Source organism: Coptis chinensis, chromosome 7 (assembly GCF_015680905.1).
Source record: "Coptis chinensis isolate HL-2020 chromosome 7, ASM1568090v1, whole genome shotgun sequence".
Taxonomy (NCBI): domain Eukaryota; kingdom Viridiplantae; phylum Streptophyta; class Magnoliopsida; order Ranunculales; family Ranunculaceae; genus Coptis; species Coptis chinensis.
In genome coordinates this window covers 73,897,797-73,915,067 of record NC_141462.1, presented here as the reverse complement: position 1 = coordinate 73,915,067, position 17,271 = coordinate 73,897,797, and the positions used below count along the sequence as shown (strand labels likewise).

The 17,271-nt window shown below is 33.3% G+C and overlaps 1 protein-coding gene and 1 long non-coding RNA gene across 2 annotated transcripts; one reads left to right on the top strand and one right to left on the bottom strand.

The window, feature by feature from the left end:
* Window positions 1–132: 132 nt before the first annotated feature.
* On the top strand, window positions 133–554 carry LOC147488820 (uncharacterized). Its single transcript, XR_015201688.1, has 2 exons — window positions 133–268; window positions 413–554. It is a non-coding gene; the product is annotated as an uncharacterized LOC147488820 (long non-coding RNA).
* Window positions 555–1,571: 1,017 nt separating this feature from the next.
* DSI-1VOC (dessication-induced 1VOC superfamily protein) lies at window positions 1,572–2,292 on the bottom strand. Its single transcript, XM_086571917.1, has 2 exons — window positions 1,923–2,292; window positions 1,572–1,838 (listed from the first exon to the last, which is right to left on the bottom strand). The coding sequence occupies exons 1-2, from the start codon at window positions 2,217–2,219 to the stop codon at window positions 1,701–1,703; spliced, it is 435 nt and encodes a 144-aa protein (XP_086428043.1). The 5' UTR covers window positions 2,220–2,292; the 3' UTR covers window positions 1,572–1,700.
* Between the last annotated feature and the right edge of the window lie 14,979 nt (window positions 2,293–17,271).

The window sequence follows — 17,271 nt, the reverse complement described above, 5'->3', positions numbered from 1 at the left end:
TTATCGAACTTTGAGACATGCACCTACATATCTCGCCATCTCCACGATCTCCTTCTTTACTGATTCTACTTTACTATATTAAGTTGGATTCTGATTCCTTCAAATTCAAATACTTGTCATATTAATTTCCGGTACACATCATCTTCTTGAACAGTATCTTTGATCATGTTTTGCATCAAGCAGCTGTTGTTTCCTTCTCTCTTTTAAATGTAGCTCAGAAGTTCCAGATGTCGCAAAACTGCAGCTCATTTCATCCTATCCTATAGAGGTAGAATTTTTGGATCGTGAATCCCATAATACTTTTGTTTGTAGCTGCTTGTTCTATGAGGGTGACCTCATGACAGTGCACGTACGTACTTAATTGGATCTCACAAGCATCTCTGACTTGGATGTACTTTGCACTGATTACCAGAATACATTCCCAGCATAAAAGGTTATAGAACCTATCCTCTGCACCAGCCATTTCAGTGATGAATTCATCAATGTCAGTCCTCAACTGAGGCTTTATTTAGAGGTTCATTTTAAAATAATAGACATGGTTTGCGATTTTCAAATGATTAGCAATTTGTCACCTCTATATATTGCTATCTGGTGTGGCTGGCGATGTTATTGACAGCTAAGGATAATTTAGATTTGTAAATGTCTATGTAGACTGATTATGGTGTTTTGATTCCATGATTCCATGGATGTTTGATGAAAGGTACCACCAAAAACCCATAGTGCATATCATTGGGATAGCATACTTTGTCCGGAGAACATTAGCTTTTGGGGATGCTTGTTATGCGAGACAAGCATGGGTGCTTAACCTCATACTAGAATCAGGTTCCAAGTTCCAACAGGCTCAAGTCCACAACATGCCATTAAAACAAAAAAGAGTTGGAATCTTCTCACGAAGGCCTAAAACCATCACCAGTGTTGAGTCTGAGTGTCTGACTATTTAGCCTTCTTGACAAATCCTTCCCCACCCCCACCAACACTTTTTGATATGGCAGATGGATGGGTAATACTCAAAATCTCAATTAGAGTGCTATATAATGGAATTTACTCTTTGGCCTTGTCGAGTTGAATGGTATGTGACAGTATAAAAGATTCTAAATGGAGGATGTGAAGAGTTATGGAAACCTTTGTCCACTATTTACAAGTGGAAAATACTATTGGAGACAGATTGGGTTCTATGACCAATGGTAGAGTAGAGACAGATTGGCTATGGCCTATGGAGACACTAGGATTACTTCCGTATAAGGGGAATGTGGAAGCGGGTGCGGTGTATTACTAGAATTCACTACCTTTTACAGTTTTTTTTCTTTTGTTGGGTGGTCTAATTTGGTAGGATTCGAACTACTGAGTACTGATCAACTAAACCAACTGCTATGAACATCCATAGCAATTATTCGCTTTGTGAGTCTCTGGATGAGAAGGTGGATCATTTTCGTGTTAGTATTTTATTGGCGTATGATATTCAGGATGTGTGTTCATCATCCTTGGCTTTGGGTGAAGACATTATACTTTCACGGCCTTCTTCCAAGGCTAAAATTCAAGTTGCATCACAAGAAGTATAAAATTCAAGTTGGTTAGATCACTTAAAAGCACCCTCTCATTTAGTAGAAATATTCAGCCAACACCAGAAATTTACAACACAAACTTAACCGATACCAATAACAGATCACATCTAAATGAGATCACGAGAAAGGGAGGAAAGTTTAGTGGTGTCTAGGCTCAGCAACATGACTCCCAATTCGAACAACAATCCCATCAATATCCCTCACGTACCCAACTTTCTGACCCCATGGTTTGTCTTCTGGCTCGTGGACTGGCACCGCCCCATTCTCCACTGCTCTCTGCATTTACAAAATCACATGACTAACCAACCTGTGTACCCAAGCTCAATAATATGAAAAAAACATTTACACCACAAAACTAACCTTGTAGGCAGCATCAACGTCTGTGTAAGCAAAGCACACTTCAAGAGGATTCCTCTCATTATTAGATCTAGGCTTTTGTACTGCACCCGTAATGTCATCGGTCTCGTGTTGCTGCTCAGGTGTGAAGGCTATCGTCGTCTGTCCACTCTCCAACTCGCCCCATCTATGAGATTCGTCTAACCGACGAACATTGTAGCCAAATGCCTTGGCATAAAATGCTACTGACTTGGCTACATCTTTCACGTACACCACTGTGTATGCAAATGCTGGGTTGAGGCTAGTAGTTTTTGAGGCCATGCTATGTTTCTCCTTTGTTGTCTTGAGCTCAAGAGGTATTGCACACTGTACGAGTGTAGAGAAGAATTGTTCAAAAATATATAGAGTTTTGTGAGGTTGATGACGACAGAGGTGGAAGATAAATGACAGGTGTAATACATGCAGTTTATGAATTAAATGAAAGAGTGACACCTGTTTCAATTTTCAACTAGTACATGGCCTATTCATGCATTAGGTACATCAGTTCATAGGTTGAAGTATTTACCATGGAGATCATGATGTTAAGTGAAGATTGAAATCATTGAATACATACATTAGGTAATGGTTTAACTATCAATTTGGTCAGCGTAATTTACAGATTTTTTCAATTTGGTGGCTAAGTTGTAATTTTAAATCTAATTTGAAATATATATATATATATATATATTAGATTGAGCTAATTTTTTGTAGAGATCTAATCTATGAAGAGTAGATTATATCTACAAAAAATCATATACTAATTCATTGTTGAAATGCACTTTTTGATAGGATGTACAGTAAGAATGTCATTCACAGTTAGGATGTCACCCTAGCCAAACCAATATATATATATATATAAAGCAGCTTGGTTTTTTATGCTGTTATATCGAGTGGTTAGAGAGAAAACAGTTTTGGGATAATCCTAAGGTGATAAATCAGTTTATTTTAAGAGTCCTGCTTACTCTAAACTAAAGAGTCTTAAAACTTGCTAATACAGTTTCTTTTAAGAGTCCTACTTACTCTAAACTAAAAGGTCCTAAAACTTGCCAACAAAATCACCACCTGAAATCATCAATTTCTTTTAAGAGTTCTACTTCCAAAGTCCTACTTACTCTAAACTAAAGAATCCTACTTACTCCAAAAAAATTTGCCAACAAAATCACCACCCAAAATAAAAAGTCTTGCCTTATCCCCTCTTCATGGAAAGAAAACCCCTTCCTCTTCACACCCAAAAAAAAAAAGAGGTGCTCTCTAGCAAGGTCCAATCAATTCTTTTTCAGTAACCTTCTTCAAACTGTTATTTTTCATATATACTCCATTGTTAATGCTTAAGTACTGAAGGAAATAGGCTCCTGAAAGGTTCGACTAATCTGAGTTACACTGTAAGATAAATAGATAATTGCTTTGAGTGTACTGTTTTCCACACAAATAATATTAGCATACAGGTACGGTGACTAATAACTACTTTGGAAGACATACACGTGCTCAAGTGCTAAAGTGATCACCATGTTTAACTTTCTATAGATTTGAATTAAAGAAAACTTTATTTATTACAAATATTGGAAACCAATAGTTCTGTTTGTTCTTAAGAAAAAAATAAAATAAAGAGTTGTGTACTCTTCATTGAAAACCAAAATTGTTTATCGAATTTTTTTCGCATAGGTTTGGTTCTTTAGATTAAGTTTACTTCATTCCAACTTAGTGTACATGACAATGACTTCTAACCCTTGAACTTTTGGTTCTTATTGATAGCAATATATATATACTTTGGATTATAGGAGTATGCTATTTGGAGAAGGATCGGAAAATTAGTATGCATAAACCCTTCAATTCCCTTTCAATTCCTAAGGTGCACACATACTAATATATGGAGGTTACTGTAAGTAAGCAAAAGAAGAAAAATGTTAAAAACATGGCCAATAGGTCACCTAGCTTAGTGGTAATTCTAAGAGTCTTGAGAAAACACATCTAAGTAGGATAGTATAATATGGTTAAAGCAAAACTTCATATAATAGAAAAACTACAGAATGGTAAGAATGAAATCTCTAATTGTTCTTTTTATAATTATGTTGTGGTTTCAATATTGGTTTGGGATTGGTTGGTTTCTTTTTTTTTTGTGCTCCCACCACCAAACTCAAGTTGCCACAGGAAGACCCATCAGTTATTGAGTTTTGCAGTCCTTACGTGGCAACTAAAAAATAGGATGGCCTTCTTATTCTTATTGCTCAATCTGAGCAGGCTAAAGCCAATTGCAAGTGCAATTTTTCTTTCCATGGGTTGTCCAGACATCTCCCCTCCCACCACCACCACCCCTCCACACACACACACTCAACAACCACCAACAACAACAAGTTTTGCCAGTTCCGATGTGCCTGCCAACCCCAACCCTAACCCCCAACCCACACAAGTTCAAGTTTTGTAAATTAGATATAGCCCTTTGTAAATTAGATATAGCCCCAGAAAACCAAGACCCAACTACTATGAGAACTTCATATAAGGTGTGGAAACAAGGAAAACATAAAAAGATCATTTAGAAGGGCTGCACCAGATGGATTAAAAAGTATTAGTTTATTACTAGATTTGAATTCTTAGACAACTTTAACTCATCTATAACTCATCTTCGGTACAAACTTAATGCACATCAGTTTTTTACTAAAAGGCCAATTTTATACTAAATGTAAACTCATCTGTTTTTTACCTCTTTTGATGGATCTGTAAATTTATATATTGGTGTGCCTCACTATACATTTAGTGTTGGTGTTATGCCAGATTGAGTGAGAAAGGACCTTAGTTAGTGATTTGTTGTATTGCTACAAGCTTAGTCACTAAGGTGCAGTGATTTGTTGTATTGCCATAAGGAGCAGTGGGCAACATTTTAGGATATATTACTTTTGTTTGAGCTTAAGGTGCATTATGATTATATTAGGTTTAAAGCACAATATTTTTTGCATCTAATATTGCTGCTAACTTTTATATCTATTTTCATCGTGAATGCTACACAAGTTGCACATGAGTTCTAAGGTTGTTGTAGTTTGTTATACAATAATGATGACCGTTGAAAGGCAATGGGTACCTTAAGCCACATTCACATAAAGAATTCAATATTGCAACATTTTTAGTTTTTAATTTCTGATTGTAAATGCAATGGGATTGCTCGCCTTAAAAAATCTCATTTTTGCATAAGGAAGTGTTGAGGATTATATATGCTTAAAATAGTTATTTAACATGAAATTGAATAGTGTAAAAATAATGTTTAATGCACTTTTATAAAAGCAGAGTGTCGTAGCCACGGGTTAAACTCTAGTATATATAATAAAATAGTTTGGTCTTTAAGCGCTTTGTGTGAAGCCTACATCGGATGGCTAATAGTTAATACAATCAGTACATCTGACGGTAGACCGGCACGATTAAAGAGTAAGTTGATTCCAATTAGGAAACAATCTTTATGAAAGCGTACTCAAAGAAATTACTACTAACTTATCTAGAAATTATGAAACTTATCTAAATAACTTATCTAACTTATCTAAATTTATCTAAATTCTAACGTACTAATGATATTAATCTTCATAGCCTTCTTATCGACAAACTCTTAATTTATAAAACTTATCTAAATAACTTATCTAACTTATCTAAATTTATCTAAAGTTATATAAATTCTAACGTACTGATGATATTAATCCTTATAGCATTCTTATCGACAAACTCTTCGGAGAGTATTTCTATATAATAAATCATCTAACAGTAATTATAACACTTACTAATACCCACAAAATTAGGAAATAAGAATAAGAATCCTTCATCGAGCTAATCTCTATTTTTCCTTCAAATCACTTTTAGCTATCAATAAACAAATCACTTTTAGTTTTGGGATGATCTAACTAATACCCACGAAATTAGGAAATAAGAATTCTGGGCCAATCTATTTTTTTTCTTCAAATAAAACAGCTTGGTCTTTAAGCGCTTTGTGTGAAGCCTACATCGGATGGCTAATAGTTAATACAGTCAGTACATCTGACGGTAGACCGGCACGATTAAAGAGTAAGTTGATTCAAATTAGGAAACAATCTTTATGAAAACGTACTCAAAGAAATTACTACTAACTTATCTAGAATTTATGAAACTTATCTAAATAACTTATCTAACTTATCTAAATTCTAACGTACTGATGATATTAATCCTCATAGCCTTCTTATCGACAAACTCTTAATTTATGAAACTTATCTAAATAACTTATCTAAATTTATCTAAAATTATATAAATTCTAACGTACTGATGATATTAATCCTTATAGCCTTCTTATCGACAAACTCTTCGGAGAGTATTTCTATATAATAAAGCATCTAACAGTAATTATAACACTTACTAATACCCACAAAATTAGGAAATAAGAATAAGAATCCTTCATCGACTATTTTTCCTTCAAATCACTTTTAGCTACCAATAAGCAAATCACTTTTAGTTTTTGGGATGATCCAACTAATACCCACGAAATTGGGAAATAAGAATCCTGGGCAATCTATTTTTTTTTTCTTCAAATCACTTTTAGTTACCGACCGAAAAAAAAATAAAAAAATAAAAAAAAATAAAAAATAAATCTAAAATAAAAAATAAATCTAAAATTATCTAAATTCTAACGTACTGATGATATTAATCTTCGTAGCCTTCTTATCGACAAACTCTTCGGAGAGTATTTCTATATGATAAAGTAGTTTGATTTTTTATGTATTTATATTAAGCGGTCAGAGAGAAAGCAGTTTTGGGATGATCTAATGGTAATTATAACACTTATTAATACTTACAAAATTAAGAAATAAGAATAAGAATCCTTCATCGAGCTAATATCTCTTTTTCCTTCAAATCACTTTTAACTACCAGTAAACAAATCACTTTTAGTTTTGGGATGATCTAACGGTAATTATAACACTTACTAATATCCACGAAATAAGGAAATAAGAATCCTGGGCCAATATTTTTTTTTTCTTCAAATCACTTTTAGTTACCGAAAGAAAATAATAATAATAAAAAAAAAATCTAAAGTTATCTAAATTCTAAAGTACTGATGATATTAATCCTCAAAGCCTTCTTATTGACAAACTCTTCAGAGAGTATTTCTATATAATAAAGTTGCTTGGTTTTTTATGTATTTATATCAAGCGGTTATAGAGAAAGTAGTTTTGGGATGATCTAACAGTAATTATAACACTTACTAATACCCACAAAATTAGGAAATAAGAACAAGAATCCTTTATCGGGACAAACTATCTTTTTCTTTCAAATCACTTTTAGCTACCAATAAACAAATCACTTTTAGTTTTGGGATGATCTAACGATAATTATAACACTTACTAATACCCACGAAATTAGGAAATAAGAATCCTGGGCCAATCTTTTTTTTTTTTTCTTCAAATCACTTTTAGTTACCAATAAACAAATCACTTTTAGTTAAAAAATAAAAAAAAAAAAAAAAAAAAAAAAAAAAAAAAACTACGTCTTTCACTCTTTCCTCTTCCTCACGAAGATACCTTACAACTCTTTCTTCTTCCTAACCAGTAAGGTAACACCCTTCTTCTCACCCGGTCACGTTTGAGTGCAAGGCTCTCCCGACGTGCACAATCCTCAATTTAAGGTAAAAAAAATTTCATTACTTCGTTGTCAGTGAGTTTTGTTGCTTTTTCCACACTGTTTTTCCAGTAACCTTCTTCAATACTATCTTCTTCTCTTTAGTAAGAATTCGTAATATGATTTATCTATCTCGGTTCTCTCCACTACATCATGCTCTCTCCACCACTCTAAGTCTCTTCTTCAACAGGTAATATTAATTTGTATTTAGTTTACACAGTGGTGGTTCAGTGCATAGTTTTATGGGCGTAATGAAAACTATGCCTTTAACACTCAATTTGGATTTCGGCGGGATGGGATTTCGGCAAAATCCATTGATACGTGAATAAATCTTTTCTATTGAATAAGATTCCTCTGGATTAAACGACAGTTGTGAAGGAAAGTACATTTTAACGTCATTTCCTTCTAATTGTTCAAGTTTATTTCTATACACAGAATAACAAAGAATATACATTCATTTCGGTATGTACAAAGTGTAGAGACTTCAACGCTTATTTTGCAAGATTGAACTAATCAATGGAAGGTTTACGTATTGTTGAATGAGAACTTTTTCAGTCAACATGACTGAGAACGTGTCTGAGTTACAAGAAAATGTAAGAGTGAAGAATTAGCTATAATGGAAGCAAGTAAGTTAGTGGAAAAGTTATTTTTTACTATTTATATTTGAAAAGCTATATCTTATTTGTCTGTAGATGTATGCTTCATTTTGTGCATTTTGCAGTTGTAAAGACGTGTTGAGTGGGAGACTAAATGCAGAAGAATGTATCGTTTTCCCATCCCAAATATTTGTGCTAGACTTATTTCCCATATTTATTGTGTTGCATAAGCGCATGGTCAAGGATGCAACAACAACCAAAAGAGTATAAGTCAAGGAACAAGTAGAACTTCTACTTATTATGATATCATCACTCGAGTATCAAGGATCAGTATCCTCTCTTCTTATCAGATTTTTGAATCCTAATAATTTCTAATATGATATTTTAGTTTCGATAAATTTTTATATTAAGGTTGTAGTTTCTTGGAAGTTTTCGACCTCTTTGTACTATGACTTTGTGTGCACTTATTAGGACTTCATAACCGTACCTCACAGTATATGAATTTAGTTATCATTTGACAGTTATTAATTATGTTAAATCCAGGTACAAATGATTGTGGGTTGAATTGAAACCAACATTTTGAGAATGTGACACAGTACATGAAGACTACCTTACCCTAAGATCGGAACAAGTAGATAAAGGTAGGCAAGAAAGCACCATCTTCATCATATACAATTAAGTTGCATATTTAGGTCAGAAGTTTGGAAGTTAATGGTTTATATCCTTGGATTATCTAACGAACATAGCTGGATTGACAAAATATTATATTTTCATCATTGCATTGTGAAAGGTTGGCTATGGCTTTGTGATTAAGATTTAGTTGCAAGAAGTGGCTATAGAAGTTCAGATTTCATTGTCAATTTGGCTCACTTCTTACTAGCTAGCTACTAAACTGCTCCATGTTGTCTTGAGCATTGGTTGTGGGCTGTCTTTAGTTTCTTACGTAGTAGTGTTGGTTGCATATATGCTGGATTTAGCAAGGATCCATTTTGTTTTTACTTATTAATGGATCTATGACTTTCACTATTATTATATTTATGCAGGAACTATCTAACGAAAGAAATAAAGACAACAATATTTTGGCAACTGACATATTCCCCACCCATTGAAGTTTGCAAATTGGGTATTATAGGCATTAAGAGCAAATTTTGGAAGTTCATTTGAGTAGAAAACCTATTCCCAGTGGTATCTTTGAGTGGCAAATCAAACTATTCCCAGTACAGTAGTATCTTTGAGTAGCAAACTTATAAATTTGTTTACAATAGCCATGTTTTAATTGGGCCTATTTGAAGTTCCATGGGCTATATATTGGTCATTTGAAATATCTTTGTTTGTTCAATGTAATGGCATAATTTGCAGTGCATCTTATATATAATCTCTTAAGCAATTTTGTAGTAATTGTGCAATGGACGTGATTAATTAGATGCATTGAATTCATTTAGCTACTGTCTTCGAACTTTTGATGTTGACAAAATCAAGAAAACTTGAGAACTTTTTGTTACTTCAGCAGTTCATATTAGTTACTGCTTTTGTTGTTGCCTGTTGACATTTCATTTGGCAGTCCATTAGATTGCAGACTTGCAGACATGTCCTTTAGCAGGAAACATTTTATATCAATTTGGGATTTTAGTTGTTTGATCCAAGCATGTTCTACCGCAGGACTATCTGCAAAACTATTGATGATGATAATTATGTGCTCATGAATAAGCTAATCTCGCTATGTATTTAGCAAGATTAAAAACAAGTAAGCCAAAAGACCCACAAAATTTCTCTAAAGAAGATTGTCATTGGTGAAAATTGCATTTGCTTGCTTAACAACGTGGATGGGGTATGCTTCAATATTCACTCTAAGTATACACATGTGCGACAAGTTCTCACTAAGAGCCTAATAGTGCTACAACAATGTTTGTATAACCCTTGAGATTTAGGTTATTATTGATAGCAATATATACCTTGGATTACAGGAGTTTGCTATTGACTTTTATTTATTTTTCTAATTCTTATAAAGGGACTTGACAGCTATTTAGGTTTTGTTAGCGTAAGGCATATTTACTCATGGGATTTGAAGCACTTGTGGGTGCATAACTTTTATGGACATATTGTCGTGTGAAATTGAGTATGTATGATGCACAAAAGTTCAATTTAAATGTAAAAAAATAATGAAAACACTCTTGATTTTTTTCCAATAAAATTGGGGTTAAAATAATAAATTAACACGATTTTATTTTTCTAAATTTACCCATAATGACTCGAGTGGCGTAGCCACGGGTTAAATTCTAGTATATATATATATGCTCCTAAAAGGACCTTAAATAAGGACCAAATCTAAAATAACCCACAATTTCACCTACAAAATTATTTAAAACCTAATCTTTTGTGCATATGATCTACTAACCACAAATAATATCTCTACAAAAATTCAACTTGTTTGACAATTTTTAATATTGGCAAAAGATGATTGCAAAAACTAAATATTTCTGGACCGTTAGATATTTTTTCAAAAGTTGACAACAATTTTTATCTAAGTTAAAGGATATCAAACAAGTTGAATTTTTGTACAAATGTTCTTTATGGTTAGTATATCATATGCACAAAAGATTAGGTTTTAAATCATTTTGTATGTGAAGTTGTGGGTTGTTTTAGATTTGGTCCTTATTTATGGTCCTTTTAAGAGTTGAGTTTTATATATATATATATATATATATATATATATATATATATATATATATATATATATATATATATAGTTTCAATTTGGTGACTCTGTTAATTCGGATTCTAATCTTTCTAACATAGTCAAATATTTTCTGATGTGGCATTTTTTTCTTCTTCTTTCGATAATTACGTGTCATTACTTAGCAAACTGTGTGTACTCCAACGAACCGAGCCCAGATTTGACCACGTATCTTAATTGAACCGTAAAGATTTGAACGCGTGGTCTTGTTGCATTTTCTAAAGTTAACAGATCCAAAAACAACAACAAAAAACAATAAGTGTTGTCTGAGAAAATAAAGATAGGGTTAACAACAAACTAAAACTAAAATCGTGAAATTGTGAAATTGTGAAACTAAAACTGGGAATTGAAAGTGGGGAATCTAGAAATCGATAACGAAGCATGTAAAGAAGGAAGGTTAACCGAGAAGGAAACATTGAACAAAGTACAAATCGTGATAATCGACAAGTAAGTTTACTTTGTCATTTTGATATTTTATGATAACAAATGTGAAATTAAGACAATAATCTAGGGTTGAGGCACATATTTGTTAAAATAATGTTGGTGTTTTATGTTAATTTGTTAAAATAATGATACTTTTGCTACTTTGCCATTGCCAAAACTTTTTTTTTTTTTTTTTATGGTTTGATAATAAATTATTAAATTGCGATGTAGTTTCTTTTGTGGGAGCATTATGAAATATTATATTGTATTTATGACTTGGTGTTTATTGATTGCTATGTTTTTTATTGTTTAATATACTGTTTTTTATTGCATTGTTGTTCATTAATTGTTTATAATATTTTTGTTCATTGTTTATAATATTGTTGTTTATTATGAACATTTTTTGCCTGTCAATGAGCAAGTATGTTATTGAATTGAATTTCTATGGCAAGTTTGAGAAAATTCCTGAGCTTACATATAGTGGAGGGCTAGCAAACTATTTCTTTGATATTAAACTTGAAGTGGTGTCATATTTTGAGTTAGTTGATAAGATCAAGGTGTTAGGTATACAAAGATGCACTAAAATGTATTATCTATTACCTGGTAGTTCATTAGAGGGTGGTTTAAGAACATTATATGATGAAGTTTCAACATGTCAGATGGTGGAAGACACATTAGATTATGGAGTTGCTTCAATTTTTCATGAGCATGGTGTTGAGGGTGATCCCTTTTTTATTGATACACTGCAAGTCAAACCTTCTCAGACTCATATTCATGGTGATTGTTATAGTAAGGAAGGCGATAGTGATACTAAGGATTTGGATGATCAAAGGGCAGCTTATAAATTTGTGGCAGCTGAGGAAAATGAAAGTGAGAGTGATGGTCGCTGCTAGTTTGGATCATTTAACTGATAATGATGAGGAGTTAATAGAAGTGAGAGTTAGGAAAATGAAGTATGTCAAAGCAAAATGTTAGTCAGGAAGTGGCACCCATATCCCAAACTAGTCTAGAGCCACCATGTGAACCTTCATTTGAACCTACCCTTCAAACTCCACCAGCTTCTGAACCTCTACCATCATCTCAACCTCCACCATCATCTAAACCTCAAGCTCAAACTCAAACAAGTTCTAAACCTCAAGAAATCTTAGAAATAGGGTATATGATAGTGATATTCCCAACTATCTTGAGTACATTAGTCCTAATACTGAGTCTAGTTATGAGGATGATGCTAGCAGAGTGGTGAGAAAGCAACCAAGTTACCCTGTCTATAATTTGAAGAATGATATGTTCAAGGTGTTACCAGTTGTAGGCATGAGATTTGCAAATAAAAATGAATTGAAGGATTGTTTAAAAGCTTTAGCAGTTAGTAAAGGGTTTCCCATTCATTTTACAATGAATACAAAGAAATTTATACATGCCAACTGTGCTGATGGGTTCCCTTGGAGAGTGTGAGGAAGCAAAATGCAAGGAGAAGACGTCTGGCAGATAAAGACCTTGGTTGATAAGCACAAGTGTGTTAGGGTATTCCATATCAGGGTTGCAAATGCAAAATTTCTTAATGGTATATATCATGATAAGATAATTAATAATCATATGTGGAGGTTGAGAGATTTTAGGGATGATGTCAAAGAGAAATACCACTTGCATGTCATTTTGACCTAGTGTTATAGGGCAGAGAATTTCATTAGGAGAAGTTGATAAAATGTTATAAGAACATTATAGCAATGTATGGTACTATGCCCTATGAGATATTGAGGTCCAATCGTGGTTTAAGTGTCAAAATTGAAGCTCACAATCCTTCTTCTAATATGCAAACAAATGCTAACAATGAAGTGCATATTGAGGTTGACAATCCTGGTCCTTCAATGCAAGCTCATTTTCTAAGAATGTATGTGCGTATTAAGGCATTAAAGAAAGGGTGGTTAAGGGGGTGTAGGTCAGTCATTGGGTTAGACGATTGTTTTCTCAAGGGTTTTTGTAAAGGTGAACTTTGGCTGCAGTTGGGAGGGATGGAAACAATCAAATGTACCCAATTGCTTTGGTAGTAGTTGAGGGGGAGACCATAGATTCTTGGTCTTGGTCTATACAATTGTTGATGAATGACTTGGACATAATTCAAGGTGCAAGGATTACACTAATTACAGATCATCAGAAAGGGTTGGTCCATGTTATTGAACAGTTGCTGCAATGGCTAAACATAGATGTTGTGTCAGGCACATATATGCAAACTTTAGGAAGAATTAACTTTAGAGGGGCTCAGTTGAGGAGCATGTTTTAGGCCGAAAGCTTCTAAATGTGGAACTCAAGAGGAGTTTAACATTGCCATGGATGAAATGGAGAGTATATGTCCACTAGGGAATGCTTATCTGATGAAGGAGGGGCCTCATAGGTGGTCTAGAGCTTTTTTTCTTGCATCCTCATCTTGTGAAACTGTTGAGAACAACATCTATGAGTGTGTTTATTAATGGTGTTATTATTGAGGCAAGAGTTAAACCCATTATTCATATGCTTGAGGACATTATAATCTATTTGATGGGTAGGATAGAAAAAATAATAATAATAAAAAGAGAAAGGCAATGAGCCAATGCCATGACAAGTTGACTCGAAAGGCAAGAGAAAACTAGAGAAGAATAAGGTGGAGCACCACAAGCGGGCAACATATTATGTTGGTGATTACAAATTCGAACTCAAGTTTGGTTTGGATAGGTATGTTGTTGATTTAAGAAATAGGTGTTGTTTTTGCAAAATGTGGGGTTTAAGTGGTATTCCATGTTGCCATGCAGTTAGTGCAATATATTATATTACTGATTATCCAGACAAGTATGTTAATCCATGTTACTTCTTGGAGACTTTGCAAAGAGCATATGATACATACATGCAACCTCTTAATGGAGAAAGAATGTGGCCAAGACCCAAACTGGCTATATTTTTGCCTCCTATAAATAGAATAATATTTGGTAGACCAAAAAAGCAAAGGAGAAAAGAGTCACATGAAGCTGAGAAGACAACAACTCATGTTTCTAGAGTTGGAAGGAGAATGAGGTGTACAATATACAACACAGTTGGTCATAACAAGAAAACTTGTTCTCAGAGGCCAGTCAGCAATGTAAGTAGTAAAATTTTCCACTTTATAAAATATAACTATTAAAGACTTTTATTGTATTGGCACAAGTTATTTTATTTATTTTATTTTTTATTTTGTTTGGATGTGTTAGAAAAATGACCAAGGTATGGACAATATACCAACCAGTGCTTCCAATATTGATGAAGCAGTTATGCACAATGTGCCAGTTGGGTTGACCAGTACAAGAGTGAATGTACCTTCCAAAAGAAGACATAAAGAACTTGTAAGGGGTGCTTCTAGTGTGCATGTAAGTGGTGTATTCAATATGCCAGTAAATGGTGCTTCCAATGTGATTCCAAGACAAGAACAGGTGAATGTGTAGTGTTGTAATGTCATAAACATGTATGTCATTTCTTTTATGTCTATATATGTACTATAATGTATTTGTTAACTTTATTATATTAGTTAGATGGAGTGGATCCCTCAGCTAGAAGGGAGAAAGTGCCCCAAGGTTATGGAGTCTACCCTTGTGATTATGGAAGACAATTCTCAAAACAAGCAATCGGAAGTCAACAATCATCAATATCAAATAGGGTTACCAACAAACCAGCTTGGAATGCTCCAAGCACAAGAGCTGCTCCTACCTAAAGAGCTACTCCAAGCACAAGAGCAACTCCAACCAATTAGAAGAGTTACTCCAAGCACAAGGGCTGCTCCGGCCAAGCACAAGACATGCTCCAAGCACAAGGGCTGCTCCAACCAAAAGAGCTACTCAAACCACAAGGGTTGCTCCAAGCACAAGCTTTGTTAGCAATACTCCGAATAATTAGCGTATAATTCACAAATCGAATTTTTGAAGGCCTAAACGTTTAATACTTCTGAACCTTTCAATAATTTAGAATAATTCACGTGTTTTTTCACTATGAACGTATAAAACACGAATTACCGAATTATTCAAAAATTCATTTAAAAAATACTTCATATAAAAAAAAAATTGAAAACCAAATTCTTGTAAGGATGAGTAGCATAAAGAAACAAAAAAAATAAGAAACAAACAATATAGGAGAAAAAAGATATGAGATTGACCATGACTTAAAAGCTTTTGTTTATCTATGAAAGACATGATTTTTTCTTTTTGCAGATCAAATGATCGAGTAAACTAACATAAAGACATGAATGTGTTGTTTTTAATTCTTATTTTCCGATATAATTTACAAATCTACATTCTAAAAGAGATGTAAATATAGAAGAGAGAGACATATTGACAAATATATATTATAATTGTACTAGAGTAAAATCAATGGAACATTATAATAAGTATAACATTTTACTCTAATTATATATTTGTAATAAGTAAAATATTTTACTCTAGTTATAATATATAGTTATAAGTAAAATTATAAGTAGAACATTATAATATATAGTTAGAGTAAAATTATAAAAAGTTGAGTAAAATTATTGGAACATTTTAATTATATTGACAAATATATATTATAATTTCTCTTTAAGTGTACCAAATTTTTGATATCCGAATTTTTATTTCAAAACGTTTAATACTCGTATAAAACATACTACGTATTATTAACGTATTGCGAATTTTTGACCGAATTGTTGACCGAATGTTTCTAACATGTAAATGAATAAAACTCGAATTATTCCTGTACCGAATAACTCCCGTATTCCGAATTGCTAACAAGGAGCACAATACCTGTGGCAAGCACAAGATCTGCTCCAAGCACAAGACCTGCAGCTGGTAGGAATAATGCAACTGCTGGAAATTTGCAATCTCCAAGGCTTTCAAATGTGGATTTTCTAATAAATGGTGGTGTAATAACCTCAAATAACTCAAGAGAGAATGTAGTAGGTGCCAAGAAATCTTGCAAGAAGACTGCAACTAGGAAAAAATGATCCTATGTCCTGACTCTGTATTTAGGCATGTATTTTGGATCATTTTCATATTTTGGTTTGGGGATACATTGTTTGTCAATCCATATGTATTTGGTACTATGTTGTTATCCTCAATACGAAAAAAACTACCTATGTCAGTCTTCACTTATTTTGCTCTGTATGTTTGCTATGTCAGACCTTATTTTTTGTCACTTCCTTGTCTGCAAGTTATTGTTTTGTCAAAAGAGAATAGTTAGTGGTTTGTCACAATGCAAGGTCTTTGATCAATCTACAAATGCAACCCGTGCCCTTAATAAGCCAAATGTTGTCAATTCTAAGTATTGGAATTGTGCACTTTTTGTGTTGGAATTGTGCCCTTAATAAGCACTCCCCAGGACCAATTCTTCCTCACTCCAAATTCCATCTCTCTCAAGTTCTTTCTCTCAATCATGGCAGAAGAAAGTGATAAACTTCTTGATGAATCGATATGGAATTATAATGAAGATGGAACAAAATATTGAAGGATATCATAATTTCAATGAAGAATATTTAAAGATTTTGTGGGAATTCATTGCGCAAGAGGGTAATGAAAATTTCACTATTAGGATGATGATGGCTTACTTGGCTCAAGAACTGAAGAAGAAGATGAAAGCTAATGGGGAGGTTGTGTAGACATCCACCACCAACCATCCACCAAAGAATTGAAGAAGAAAATGGATTTAAATTGGTTGTTTTGTTATTTTATGTCTTTGTGCCCTATTTCTTAGTAATGTTTGAAGTTGTGTTGAAATATGTTTGAAGTCAGTGTGTCTAGAGTATGTTTGAAGTCGATGTTGAATCAATAACAATGAGTAGTCATTATTTAAATCCATTTTCTTCATTTTATTGCAGTTTAATAACAATACATCAAACTGAAATTTAAAGAACCAAATTTAAAGCCGACAACAAATCAAACAAATAACAAGCTAAGTAGGATGATCAATAAGTTCTTCTTCCTCAAAATATCTTTAT